Source organism: Rhinichthys klamathensis, unplaced genomic scaffold, assembly GCF_029890125.1.
Source record: "Rhinichthys klamathensis goyatoka isolate OS25496 unplaced genomic scaffold, OSU_Roscu_1.1 h1tg000206l_1, whole genome shotgun sequence".
Lineage (NCBI taxonomy): Eukaryota > Metazoa > Chordata > Actinopteri > Cypriniformes > Leuciscidae > Rhinichthys > Rhinichthys klamathensis.
The window spans coordinates 1,290,484-1,305,519 of record NW_026606731.1 but is presented as its reverse complement, the minus strand read 5'-3'; the positions used below and the strand labels follow the sequence as shown (position 1 = coordinate 1,305,519).

At 38.8% G+C, this 15,036-nt stretch overlaps 2 protein-coding genes across 2 annotated transcripts; one reads left to right on the top strand and one right to left on the bottom strand.

Moving 5' to 3' along the window:
• On the bottom strand, positions 1 to 2,398 carry LOC130096823 (uncharacterized). Its single transcript, XM_056263511.1, has 8 exons — positions 2,273 to 2,398; positions 1,790 to 2,110; positions 1,659 to 1,700; positions 1,245 to 1,553; positions 1,024 to 1,156; positions 890 to 933; positions 281 to 393; positions 1 to 190 (listed from the first exon to the last, which is right to left on the bottom strand). The coding sequence occupies exons 1-8, from the start codon at positions 2,316 to 2,318 to the stop codon at positions 50 to 52; spliced, it is 1,149 nt and encodes a 382-aa protein (XP_056119486.1). The 5' UTR covers positions 2,319 to 2,398; the 3' UTR covers positions 1 to 49.
• A 1,404-nt stretch (positions 2,399 to 3,802) lies between these two features.
• Positions 3,803 to 15,030, top strand: LOC130096814 (multiple epidermal growth factor-like domains protein 6). The gene is made up of 22 exons (XM_056263500.1): positions 3,803 to 3,916; positions 4,002 to 4,089; positions 4,379 to 4,567; positions 4,666 to 4,771; positions 4,933 to 5,175; positions 5,257 to 5,358; positions 6,057 to 6,248; positions 6,956 to 7,066; positions 7,159 to 7,351; positions 7,587 to 7,723; positions 7,817 to 8,041; positions 8,967 to 9,108; positions 9,179 to 9,302; positions 9,420 to 9,611; positions 9,728 to 9,865; positions 11,712 to 11,894; positions 12,624 to 12,818; positions 12,909 to 13,057; positions 13,433 to 13,601; positions 13,675 to 13,809; positions 14,582 to 14,734; positions 14,815 to 15,030. The coding sequence occupies exons 1-22, from the start codon at positions 3,804 to 3,806 to the stop codon at positions 15,028 to 15,030; spliced, it is 3,495 nt and encodes a 1,164-aa protein (XP_056119475.1). The 5' UTR covers position 3,803.
• Positions 15,031 to 15,036: the final 6 nt, after the last annotated feature.

Sequence of the window (15,036 nt, the reverse complement as noted above, 5' to 3'; positions counted from 1 at the left end):
TTCACATTTTGCCTTCTTTTTTTGTTAGAGATACAGTTTTTTGAAGTAACTAACTAAGAGCCTCAGAGGAGTAGGTAATTACAGCATATTCAGACGTTGTGCTTAATTTTCTAGTGACCTCTTTAGAGTGGATGTGCAGTCTGTCAGCTGAAGCATGCAGTAGTCCTGCTCTGGCCTCATCTCTCCATCTCTGCAAAACACATTCACACTGTCACTCATCAGGTCCCATGCACCATGCAATTATACATAATTGTATTTATTTATAATATATTTCTGTCACCGGTCTTTGGTTTTTTGAAGTCTGGGTAAAGGTGTCAGATAGATCCGGATTGCTGGATCCCCTCACAGAGATCACAATATCAGCGTAAGGGACTTCATGATCACTCTGGCTGTCTGGGAATAAAAAAAAAAAAGTTACACTTTCTCCAGATGAGTGTAAGTTTGGCCTTGGTAAGATTTTGTAATGTTTATGAAAGAAGACACATATTATTACAATTTAAAACAACTGTTTTCTATTTGAATATATTTTAAAATGTCATTTATTCCTGTGATGGAAAGATTCCTCCAGTCTTCAGTCTCACATGATCCTTCAGAAATTATTCGAATATGATGATTTGGTGCTCAAGAAACATTTCTTATTGTTATCAATGTTGAATACAGTTGTTAAACAGATTTTTCAGGATTCTTTGATGAATTGAAAATCAGAAAAGCATTTATTTTTGTCTTTCTTTACTGTCACTTTTGATCATTTTAATGCATCCTTGCTGAATAAAAGTAATCATTTATAAAGCTTATATAACAGTTTTGAATGTTGGTGCTGTGTATATATGTGTGTACATTATATATGTATATTTTATTTTTATATTAATGCTTATAAATTGAGAGAGACCTTGAGCAATTGGCCTCATCACCACAGCATTTCTGGATGGATCCCTGCAAGAGACCAGATACTGCTGGTAAAAGAGATTTGATATGTTTTGCTACTTCGTAATGATTCATTTTACATATGCAATTGTGCATTACCTTTCATGGACTATGTTAGTGGAATCCATTATCTTACACCCTCTTCTGTAACACAGATACACCAGATGGGCCGTCAGGACAACCACTGCAGACACTGCAAAAGCTGCGAAGACCTTGGCCCAGGTGAATCCATCTGTATGGCAAAATGCTGACTTGATGGACTGTATTTTATGTGAATCTGAAAATGTGTCGATATATTTTTGGAAGTGTAAAACACTCACCTATTGTGTTAACCTCTATATCCACAGTGAAAGCCTGCTTTGTGCAAGTCCCTTTAGTTTGGCACCTGTATCGTCCACTGTCCTCTCCTTTGATTTCACTCCACTGTATTACACTGTCATTTTTCGGGGTCAAAGGGAGGGTACTGTTTTCTCTGACCCACTGGACCTCACAGTGTTTGAATTCAATGGCAACACAGTGAAGTATGAGTGAGGTTCCTGCCATCACTTCAATAGTGGAAAATGATGTAAGTACCTCATCTGACTTCACCTGACCCCTATACGACTCTACTCTTAAAGATGGACCTAGATCTAGACCAGTAAGACACAAGGACACAAAAACAATACAAAACATTAGTCTTAAAAATAGCACAGTAAGTAGAACTATCCTTTCATATACACAACTTACAGACTCACCAGCTTGTCCTGTAGGAGGTGTTACTTGTTCTTTGGATTCATCTATATGAAGCATTATTGCACATATAGTGAGAAAAGGCCTGGGATAAATTCATTCATGTTATTCATCATAAATGATAAACGCATCTTACCGTGAACTTGCAGCGTTACCAGAAGCTCTGTTTTCCACGGAATGCCCGGTTTGTCACTCTCTTCAGAAAAGCAAGAATAGTTATAATGCGTTTGCTCCATAATTAGATGAGCTGTGTATATGCTCACAGTGCACATGTCTCCTAATGTTAATGTTTTATGATTCCAGTGGCACTTGCTACATACTGGAGTTTCTTCCCATTTCCAGTAACCACGAGCGAATCCACTGGAACAGTTGTAGGTACAATTTAAAGTAAACGATTCTTGGAGTCTTGCAATCTTAATTTCACGCTGGATTTCAGAACTCGTACTTCTTACAGCATCTGTGAAGAGCCATAAAGTTAACAGCAACTAGAAATTACACTTATATTAGTATTTAAGTAAATATATTTAAGAATTTAAGGAAATATCTGATTTACCACATTTGATATAGATAATTTATTCATTATCATAAAAATGATATATAGCATTTCCAGTGACATTACCTTGCAATCCTAATTGTAAAAGCAGCATCACAGGAATCAGAAACATGTTTTGGCATTCATTCAAGATACCTGTTCATATCTTGCATGTGCTTGCATCTGCATGCGTAAATGATAATTCGTATATAGCATATGGGAAAAACAAAGGGAAGCTCCTCCCCATAGGGTGGGCTATATTTACTGTCTCCGAAAATGTGGTTAACTGAGCTGTTGGTACATCATGATGCATGGCAAAATGTCATTGGTCTTTTGCAGCTTGACTTGCATGGCACTGTGGTTTTGTTTGATAATTTAACAAAATAAATTATATGTACATTATGTACATTGAATTTGGATGTCAATCAAATGGAGCGGTTCAATGGTTTTGATTCATGATGATGTTATTCTCAAATGTTGTTTTTACCTAATTAACATTTTCCATCTAAACCATTTAAATGGAAATCGTGTGAGTGATATTTAAAGAAGTTCACAGTCTGACTCTTGATAATATCCATGTTAATGAATCAAAGTGTCTTTTTCAGCAGTTTGATTAATTTATCACCCTATTGCTGCAGTAAACTGGATCACATTCATGCTTTGCAGTGGAAAGCGGAGGTTAATACAGTTTGCAGCTGCAGAGGTTTGAAGCTCCATTTCAACGTAAAGGAACAGGAAACATCGTGCCTTCGCATTACCACAAAAACCTACAATCTATTTTAACATTTACTGCACTGGATGCTATTTTACATGTATATGGTCCTTTTTTAAGGTGTTATTTTTTATTTTTTATTTTTTTTCAAATGTGCACTGTAACAGTGAATATTATCAAATTTAATTTCAAAATCAAAAGGAAAAACTTAATCAAAATTCCAAGTGTTAAGAAATTATATTTCCATAAACAAGTCTATTTTAGAGTTTTTTTATTGTTACATTCACTTTCAGTTGTCAGTACCATAGTGTTAAAATGTTGCAAATGCATCATTTCTTTTTATCCTTTCTTTTTAAATTCATTTTGGGGAGTGTGTGTTCAAATGTAAGTGCATGTAGGCATAAAATATTTATTATCCTAACATTAAGAAATCGGAAGGTAAATAAGATCATGTACAGTCCATGGTTTAAAAAACAGACTGATATTCTAGACAGTAAAGTTCACAGTTCTGCCCAGTGAGTGTATCACTGGCTTCTGACTGGAATTGAGTTACATGGCTTGAATTTCACTTTCAATTATTGAGGTGTCCCTATTCACTGATAGACTTAAAGGGGATATAGAGCGACTGAGGACAGAAGTCCGCTGCGATGTAACGGGGAGCTTAAAAATGATCGGCATGAACCGATATTTTATTTTATTTTTCTTCTGCGTGACATGGAGTGGCTTCAGACAAAGATGGAATGTATATGTATCAGGTAGGCATCATCAGCATGAGATGAAATTCAGTACAGTACAGACTGTGTAAAATAAATTAAACCTGCTTATTGATTAATCAAGTGTGGATATATTGATAACTGATGAAGTTAGTAAATCTTTTTTTAATATCTTGATGATGCAGGAGCTGACATGAGGCCTGAGAGTTCAGATTGTTTAATCTGTTATAATCAGACACAAATATCATGCCCGGAGGGAACCTATTTTTCATCAGGGATCTGCCTTGAGTGTCCCGCAGGGCAGTTGTAAGTGTAATTTTCGTTTTATAGAAGAATTTGTGTAATTGCATCAAACCTTAAAAAAAATGTAAACCTTTTCCTGGCATTTCAGCTGTCCTGGCAATGTGTCTGCACCCAGAAAATGCCCCACTGGCATGTTTAACCCTTATACTGGGAAAAGCAGTATCCAGGATTGCCAGGTATCCTATCATTTTATATACATTTTTTTTATTTTTTTATTTATGCACTATACCTTATGGGGACAAAATGTCCCCACAAAGATGGCGATATTTAAAATCCTTGTCCTTGTGGGGAAATTGTTTCGTTATTTGTTGATGTTTTTTGAAAATCTAAAAATCCCGAAAGTTTTCTGTGATGGGTAGGATAGATTATACGGTTTTTACTGTATAAAAATCATTATGTCTATGGATTGTCCCCATAAAACATGAAAACCCAACGTGTGTGTGTAATTGTTGGTGTCTTTTAAAGCCCTGTGTCCCAGGTTTGGTGAGCGCAGAAGACCGTGTGGAATGCAAGCTTTGTCCTGCTGGTTTCTCCTGTGACAGTGCATCAGGCAACCTTACAGCATGTCTCTCAGGACAGTATTCTCCAGAGGGGCTCACCCAGTGCCTGCCATGCCCCTTTGGCTTTGTTTGCATAGAGGGCTTTCAAATGAAGGTGGGTACGTACAAACTGATGTGAATTACCATATTTGTAATCTTACATTTCATCTTTGTACCGTAAACCATTTTTATTTGTTTGTTTTACCATTTTAGTGTGGCCCTGGAGAAGAGTCAAACTTCAACCAGACTGAGTGTGTTGACTGTGCTGAAGGCTACTACTCCACTCTGTGCAGTGCTCAATGTCACCTGTGTCCCGCAGGTAAACATGGACTCCCATGTTTAATTCACATGCAATTGATGTCTTACTTGCACCTGCTAAAGCCAAAATAAACACGCACATCAATATCACAACAGGCACACACTTACAGACACATAATTCCTTGTACATCCCTTTAAAGTATATTCAATTTTCTCTTTAAGGAAGCCACTGTCCGTACAAAAAGATGTCCGCACCTCTTCCTTGTCCCGTGGGCCATTATTCATACATGCCGGGCCAGACTGAGTGTAAAAAATGCAATGGTTCCTCAGCCTACAGGAGTACAGTGACTCCGGTCTGGTCAAGGGGACAGTCTCATCTCGGTCAGAGGTCAAGACAGCTTATCTCCTGTCCTCCTGGGACACACAGAGACGGAGAAAGATCAGACTGTGTTGTGTGTCCTGCAGGTGAGGCAGTATTTCAGGTTGGGCTGCATGCTTTTCACATTCAATTCCACAATTTTGAGTGTTAATGTTTTTTTTTTGCAGGACATTACTGTGTTGCAAATATTGCGATACAGTGTCCGGCAGGAACTTATGGACCAAAGGAGGGGCTACAGAGAGAGAAGGACTGTGCAATCTGTCCTGCAGGTACTAATTTTGTCCTACAGCTTTACTTATTTTTAGTGATCTCAGTTTCATTTTACCTGTGGGTCTATTTGCTAATGTGCATGAATGTACCTTTAAGGTGAGCTCACATTTAACCTTCTGTGGCGAAAACTCACAAGTGCAATCCAGTGATTCTAATCAGAATCTGTGCGATCAGGAATTTCGCATGTTTTTTTTGCAACAGGTTTTTCACGTGAAATCGCTGCATTGATGTGCCTTCTATGTGAGCAATGCTGCATACCTCACCTCACCACACGACTGACAATAGACAATGGACTTTTTTCCCCAGCGAAATATCACTAATGTGAACATGATTTAATCTGTTATTGCTCCACCAGCTAAAGTAGTTCCAAACAAAGTCAAAGCACAATGAACCATTACACGTCCCTGTGCTGTTTCGTTGCTGAATTAAGAGTTTTTAAGAATTGGTTGGGTTACTGTCTCATAAAGACTCTTGTCGCCACCTACTGGTGCAATGATGTAACTTGCAGAAAGAGTCGCTGTAAAATCCCTACCACGAACACACAGACTGACATTCTGTCTGGAACACGCAAACAGAAAAGTGGAGTGATACAAAGAGACAAACGTCCCAGCCAAACAAATTCGAGGACCAGAACTAGATGTATAATGAATAATTGGAATATGCATGATAATAGCTGGAAATGTTTTGTTCTTCCCAGGATTTTATTGTTTGGAGGGCACCTCTCGGAGGCCGAGCTCTCAGTTTCTGTGCCCACAAGGGTATTACTGTGAAGAGGGCACGGGTGTGCCGCACGGGTCACCTTGCCCTGCTGGAACCGCAGGAGGACAACTGGGTCAGACAAGTAGGGCAGCTTGCAAGAGGTGTGCAGAGGGTCGCTACTGTCCCACAGGTTAGGGCATGAACCCATGACACACTTATAGATGATCACGTTTATACACACGCATGCATTTATTATACACACGCATTTATTATACACGCACATTTATACACACGCATAGGCCTACTATACGTTTTCTTTTGCTTTTTGTAGTCATTATATTATCTGTGATCTGTGTTTCCATAGAAATACTCTTTTTTTGTAGAAACAGTCTAATTACTTAAATGTTATGAGTGTGTTTAGCAAAAATGATAGTTCAATGTAACTTTTATTTTACTAAACCCACAAGAACGACTGCTGTTGAACCGTTTCCTGCCCTCAGCTGTTTCCTGACTGATAAGTGGTGTAGAGAGTGTGTGATGTGGGTCAGGAGTGCAGAGAAGATGGAAAATTTGTTTGCGATGTTTTTCATCATATGCTAAAACACATCACCATTTCGGTTTAGTTTATTGTTGTACTAAACTCAGATTAATCTAAAAGGGATTGTATTTAAGTGCTGTTTGTATTCAGTAACTGATCTCTAGTCATTATAATATACTGTATATATATATATATATATATATATATATAGTGTGTGTGTGTAAACAATGTATGTGTGTACATGTATATGTTTTTTTTTTAAATAAAAGTTGAGAGTGAACTTCTAAGAGTACACTATCCTCAAAAGCGAATCGACATTGACTAAAGGACAGACCACTTTAAACCATCATTGATTTTAGGTTCTGCAGGTCCAGGTTTGCTTTGTGCCCGTGGGAGGTACTGCCCAGCAGGTACACTCAGTGAGATCTTATGCCCACAAGGGACCTTCACCCCTCATCAGGGGGCGCTGAGTAAGATTTCTTTCTCAAAATCTTCAATCTTATCAAAGCACATACAATTAAATCTGCTGTTGGGTTGATAGTTGTCTCTATTTTCATCATAGGTGTAAAGGACTGTTTAAAGTGTCCACCGGGCTTCTATTGTCCAGAAGGAACAAGTGACCCTTTGCCTTGTCAGCCAGGCACCTTTAACCCTCTGGAGGGGCAGGATGATCTGGCAGACTGCAGGCCTTGCTACCCGGGCAAATCATGCACACAAGTTGCACTGAAGTTTCCTGATGTGGATTGTATGCCAGGGTTAGTGTCTTTCGTACTCGAGAATAAAAAAACAAAAACAGTCTAAGCTTGTTTCTCAGATTTGTCAGGCCAGTCTGGTATGTTTTTTTTTTTTATGTTTTGGGCAGGTAACTTGATTTAAAGGTCTGGTCAGGCTGGGAGCTTTGATAAGAGCTGGTTGAAAGCTGTTCAGCAGGATTTTAACATTTTTATATCTTTTTTTCTATTCAAAACATCTCTGTGTGTGTTTTTTCAGGTTTGTGTGTCCACCAGGTTCTAGCCGACCAAACGACCCATCCAGTGCTTGCCCTCCCGGTACCCTTAGTAACCGTACAGACCTCACTGACCTCTCCCAGTGCCAGCGGTGCCCTGCACGTTATGCCTGTCTTAGAGGTGCATTCAGAGCTGGATGTCATGTACTTTATACATTTACAAGTTTTATTTACCTTTTAATTTTTAACTATTTAACAACTTTCGCCTTTACAGGCACGGGTGGTGTCCAGAGGCCTCCACTTTTTTGCTTTCCTGGGCATTACTGTCCTGCAGGCACTATGTTCCCCACTCAGCACAAGTGTCCCGCTGGTACCTGGAATGATCAAAGTGGACTGGAGTCGGAGCGCGAGTGCCGGCCATGCCCAAAAGGCTGGTATTGTTTAGCAGGAGTGGGCGGTCCATCTGGAAAATGCAACTCTGGGCACTACTGCCCTGAAGGTATTAAAGCTTTGTGAAATATCTGAATGTTCTTCCACTTTGAAGAGAAACATTCATTTTAAGTTTGGCCTACAGGAACATCTGAACAGGGTCACATAAATGTATTTGATTCATTTCAAAGCCATTAAAAGAATCATTACCTTTGAAATTATTCAAATAGTCAGCCATTAAAATAATCAATCACTTTTGGAGATATCTTATGGAATTTCTGAGCAGACCGGATTCTTTTGTTTTGTCTTTTTTTTTGTCTTTTTTTTTCATGATGTGCATTTCATTTTAATTTGTGATGTGAGAGGGCCATGAGCATGGCATTAAAATAATTAAAGTTAGAAGGACAATAAAACATTTAGCTGAACTTTAACCAAAATATTTAAAATAATATTATTATTACGTGTATATATATATATATATATATATATATATATATATAAGTACATGTACATTTATAATGAAGTTTTTAAAATATGCTCTATGTATGTGTGTGTGTGTGTTCCCGATCTGCCCGATAAGTTAAGCATTAAACACATAAAGCACTAAAAACATTTCTTACCTATGAAAATGTTTTAAACAATATGAAATGCGTGACGAAAATGTGTGTAAAGTATCACAAAAAATCAACTTGAATAATTCTGTTTATACAGTACATTAACTCCAACTCCCACTATCTCAAAATTTTAAATTAATTTTGCACAAGGACTTGTCACCCTGGGTCACATGACCATAAACAATTAAATTACTTCCTTGAAGTGACCATCACATGTTGCCTTCTCTAACGAACTTCTGGAAGGGCCCTTTGTGAAGGGATAAAGTTGTTAAATTTCCTTTGGGACGCCCCTACAAATGGCGTCCCATTCCCTAAGTTCCCTTTATGGGTGCAAAATCGGAATTTGGAATTCACCCATACTGTATGTGTGTATCTCTACAGGTACATTATATGGCTCACAGCACCCATGCCCTCGAGGCACCTACAGCACAAAGATCGGTAATGGTGGAAAAGAGGACTGTCTGGTCTGTCCAGAAGGCTATTACTGTAAGGAGGGTACATCCAAACCCACTTCCTGTCCACCGTGAGTAACCGTCCCATTTGGCTGAAATAAAGCTGGGTAAGAGTGGATTTGACTTTTCCTGTGTGTCCAGGGCAACATTTCGTCAGATAAAAGGGGGACGGAGAGCAGAAGATTGTTCTGTGTGTCCTGCCGGCTACTTCTGTCCTCATCCGGCCACAGTCAGTCCAAAAGTTTGTGGAACAGGGAGTTATTCTGTAAGCCGGACAGCTCTTTGTAATCTAATGCATGTTGTCTTACTGTAACAAATAAATGCATAATTTCATTTATCCATCTCCCTGTCTTCTGATTCTGGTCTTGCTCTTTTTCCTTAGGATGAGGGATCAGAGGAGTGTCTGCCATGTTTACCAGGTCACTACTGCAGCGATGAGACCACCAGTGAGGAAGCCATGCTCAGAGTAATGGTCTGCCCTCCGGGTTTCCTCTGCTCACAAGGCATGGATCGAGAACCCCAGCGCTCAGCGGTATTCTGCCCAATCGGCTTTTACTGTCCCGGTGGAAGTGTTGTAAGTATCATTTCAAGGGTCAGAAACATTACAACCATCGTCGATCATCATGTCAGATGATAAATGGAACGAAACATAGCAATTATTTTCTTTTCTATTATTTACGTCCTAATCAGGATCCTAATCCTGTTCCGTGCCCCAAAGGGACATACAGTCGACAGCCAGGTCTACGTGACCCTTCAGACTGCACAAAGTGTCCGGAGGGAAAATACTGCTACACAGAGAATTCCCAGGAAGATCCCATTATTGAACCAGTATGGCTCTCTTGTAGTTTTTGTATAAACCGTTGAAACCTGTTAGTTGACTATAAAGTCTATTAGAGGGATAATTGCATGATGGCCTGGTCTCACAGACAGGGCTAAGATTAAACCAGGATTGGGCCTTAGTTAAATTAAGACATTTAAGTAGCTTTTATAAACTTGCTTTAGAGAAAAACATTACTGGAGTGCATCTTGAGACAAAACTATGGTACTGTGTAAGTTTCTTTCAGTTAAGACAGCACAAACATTAAGACTTGTCTGTGAAACTGGGCATTTATGTATTTAATCTTACTTTATTAACCAATGTCTTTGCTGTTGACTTTCAATGATCCAATTCAGCCATACTAATAAGCAAAAATGACTTAAGTTAAACATTACATTTGTGTTTTTGTTTTGTGTTGCTTTTATTGCTGAAGTAAAAGTGTCGAACTTTCATCTGTGTCTTATTCAATCTGCAATCCAGAATAGCACAACTGAAAGGTTTGTTTGAGCTGCGCCCTCTACTGTACAGGCGTGAATGTCCATTTCCTCAGGCCTGAGGTTTATTCATTTCACTTTTGATGTGAAAGGTTCTTTACATTTGCCAAAAATATTACTTTTTTGTTTTGTTATTATAAAACAATCAAGCAAACCCAGCCCAGGTGTGAAAAAGTAACACAAAATTAACATAACGGATTACTTTTCATGAAAAGTTACTGCCGCAATTAGTTACTTTTTCAGGGAGTAATATAATATACAATATAATAATGCATTACATTTAAAGTTGACATATTATGTCCCTTTTCACACAATGTAATATAAATCTATGGTGTCCCCAGAATGTGTCTGTGAAATTTCAGCTCAATATACCCCTGAAATCATTGTCAAATTTGCCCCTTTTTGGGTGAGCAAAAACATGCAGTTTTTGTGTGTGTCCCTTTAAATGCAAATGAGCTGTTGCGCCCGCCCCCGTTCAGAAGGCAGTCGATCCTTTACAGGAGCTTCGAATAAAACACGCGAATAATCTCACTCATCCAAAATCTCAGAAATAACCAGTAGCGGAGTGCAGCCTTACGGAGAGACTCAGGAAGAGGTTGGAACTTTTAGACGCACCTGGATGTTTCTGAATGGTTAGTGGATGCCAGAGCCATGGTGGATACATTTATATAGTTGTTGTGGAGTTACATTGATTCATCTCATCGACTTGCATGTATGTTTAATTTTTACACAAGTTGAAACTGTTCTATGAGGTCTTTATAAGACAGCTGTGACGTTTTTTTGGTCAAATAGTGTTCTGTGCAGCAACGACAGAACAGTTTGCATGCTTTTCTCGAACTTTTGCCATTGCGTTAGAACTGGTTACCGTACACTGTTGTGGCTTGCGAAAACCAAATGGCGGCGCCGTGGGTGGAAACGTGCAGATTAAGGGGCGGTAATATTATAATAAGATCCCCTTCCTACGTCAGAAGGGGAGCGAAATCTGATCGGCTTTTTTTTTGACATGCCTGCAGAGAAAGGCTTTCCAAAACAAAGTTACTGGATTGTCACTTTTCACTTTTTCTGGGTTGGTAGATGCACCGGGGACACGATTATAGTACTTAAAAACGGAAAAAGTCAGATTTTTATGATATGTTCCCTTTAAAATTAACTTTCCCCAACACTGTTCCAAACCCATTTGACCTTATTTTTATGTGGAATACAAAAGGAGTTATCTAGAAGAATGTCCAAGCTGCTCTTTTTTTTCATAAAATGTAACTGAATGTGACCATGGCTGTGTAGGTTTCCCATCCTCTTTCATTGTATGGAAAAAGAGTAGGATTTGTGTGAACTATCCCTTTAACATGTATATTATGCCTATCAGACAGGAAACTGTCCTGATGGATACTTCTGTCCTCTTGGTACCGGACATCCAAACTCGTTTCCATGTCAGACGGGCTTCTTCAGGAATGACTCGTATGGCCATAGAGGAGAAGCTTGTGTGGAATGTCCTCCTGGTCACTACTGTCCTACTCTGGCCACACACTATCCTACAGTCTGTCCACAGGTAAATGTAAAAGTTGGCATGGTATAACATTTTTACTTTACTGTCTAATAGATTTTTTTCTTCTGAAATAAATAAATAATGAATAAAAAAGAAATAGACCAAAAGTGACAGTAAATACATTTATCATGTACAATAAATTATTAAAGGTGCTGTATGTCACTTTTTCTCTCTACTAAAGCATAAAAATACCATAATATGTTTGCATATATTGAGGAAACATGCTAAGTTCACGTACTCGTTTCTCTGAAAAACACTTCTACAGCTAGTTATTTTACTTTGAAATGTGCATTTCCAGGCTGGAATGTTTGTTTTTGTTTTGGTCTGTGATATGCACGTTGCCAATTTGCCAATTTTCATTGTCCATTGAGCACGTTCCTGTTGCGAGTGCTCAAACTGGCAACCCGTGTGAGCGGAGAAGGTGGTGGGAGAAATGACAATCTCCGATATTTTGAATTGTATTTCGATACATTACTTCATTCTTACAGACTGCACCTTTAAATGCTGTTCTTTTTATTCAATAAAAAATCCTGAAAAAAACCCTGGTTTCCACAAAATTATTTAGCAGTACAACTGTTTTGAACATTTGTAATATAAGTAATGTTTCTCGAGCACCAAATCAGCATATTAGACTGATCTCTAAAGGATCATGTGACACTGAAGACTGGAGTGATGTTGCTGAAAATTCAGCTTGAATGTATCTAAAGTGCATTTTCTTTCTTTAATATTCAGGGTTTTTACTGTACTGACGGGAGCTCAGTCCCAGAGCCATGCGAAGAGGGCACGTATGGATCCCGGCCAGGCTTGAGTAAAGCATCACAGTGCACCACATGTAGTGGTGGGAAATACTGTACAGGACTGGGCAAATCTGAGCCCACGGGGGACTGTGAAGGAGGATTCTATTGTAGACCGGGATCTAGAAGTCCTGTAAGATAATTACAAAAAAAAAACATTCATTTTAATTTAATTTGCTTTTGATTATTTTAATAATCGAACTTTCTTTTTTTGCCTTGACAGATTCCTCCTGATGGTCAAAAGGGGGGTGTGTGTCCTGCTGGAAGTTTCTGCCCACCGAGCTCAGTTCACCCACAGCCGTGCCCTTCAGGAACATACAGTAAAAGCACTGGTCTCCAACATGCAGAGCAGTGCGTCCGCTGTCCTCCTGGGTATGACTGCAAAACTGTGCACGTTATAAATAAACATTCAATTCTCTTTCTTAAAGGGATAGTTCAACCAAAAATGAATTTCTGTCACTATTTACTTTCTCAATTCGTTCCAAACCCGAATGCCTTTTTTACTGTGGAACACAAAACAAGAGATTTTGAAGAACGTTGGGAACCGAACAACACTGGACCTCATTGAGACATTTCTCAAAATATCTTCTTTTATGCTCCACACAAGACAGAAAGTCACACAGGTTTGGAACGACATGAGGGTGAGTAAATGTTGACAGAATTTTCATTTTTTGGCGGACTATCCCTTGAAACTATCTTCTTAAATCTTGAATTCCAGTTCTTATGGATTTTTTGTTGCTCTCTCAGTTATTATTGTTTAGGAACAAACTCTACATCCCCTTCTGGTCCGTGTTCTGCGGGGTATTATTGCAGTGGAGGTTCAGCCACGCCAGTCCAACATGAAGCTGAGGAGGGACACTACTCTTTGGAAGGAGCTGTGAGGGCTGAACCGTGCCCAATGGGAACTTTCCAACCAGTAAGCCACGGCGATATAGAATTTACACCAAGTAACATTTTAATTTAATTGAGTTTTACTTCTTTTCCATCAGGGAAGAGGCTACAACTCTTGCATTGAGTGCCAATCTGGAAGACTTTGCAACAGGACAGGCCTATCCCAGCAGCCCCTGTGCCCACCTGGACACTTCTGCCCTGCTGGCTCCTTAATTGCTCACCTATGCCCTCCTGTGAGTATGAAGCCTCTTATTCCATCTAATATTCAATAATGTACACTACCGTTCAAAAGTTTGGGGTCGGTACGATTTTAAATACTTTTAAAAGAATTCTCTTCTGCTAACCATGGCTGCGCTTATTTGATTAAAAATACAACAAAAATCAGTTATAGTATTAAATATTATTCCAGTGTAAATCAGCTGTTTTCTGTGTTAATATATAGTAAAGTGTAATTTATTCCTGTGATCAAAGCTGAATTTTCAGCATCACCAGTGTCAGTGTCTTCAGTGTCAAATGATCCTTCACAAATCAGTATAATATGAGGATTTGATGCTCAAGAAACATTTATTATTATTATCAATGTTGAAACAGTTGTTGGTCTGTCAGTTGTACAGTTTTTTTTTTTTTTTTTTTTTTTGGTATTCTTTGATGAATAGGAAGTTCAAAAGAACAGCATTTGTTTGAAATAGAATCTTTTGTAACATTATAAATGTCTTTACTGTCCTTGATAAATAAAAGTATTGATTTCTTTCCTCCAAAAAATAAAAATAAAATTCTCACTGACCCCAAACTTTTGAACGGTAGTGTATATTCAAAGTTTTTATAAGATTTTATAATGCTTTTGAAAGTCTTTTATGCTCACCAAGGCTACATTTATTTGATTAAAATACAGTAATGTTGTGAAATATTATTACAATGTAAAATAACTGTTTTCTATTTTAATACATTTTAATTGTAATTTATTCCTGTGATGGAGTATTCCTTTTTTTTTTTCATTATATGAAGGGTACATACACTGCAAGTTCAGGAGCGGAGGATCTGCAGCACTGCGGCCCATGTGATGCTGGTCAGTACTGCCACTCTCCTGGACTAACTGCTCCTCAAGGACCATGTGAGCCTGGTTTTTACTGCACTGGTGGATCCCACATTGCCACTCCGGTAACAACATACTGTCTGTCACACGTTAATCAGTGGGATTCATATCGAGCTCAATGATCCAAAAAAATTTTTTCTTACAGATTAGCTCCAGGTATGGTGACATATGCCCCATGGGTTATTACTGTCCAGCAGGCACCAGACACCCTCATGAGTACCCCTGTCCTCCTGGAACCTGGAGTAATGCATTGGGGTCCCAGACTGTGTCTTCCTGCTGGCTTTGCCCTTCTGGATTCTTCTGCAACAGCTCTGGCCTCATTCAGCCCACCGGAATATGTGCTCCAGGTACAAAATCATAATCTCAT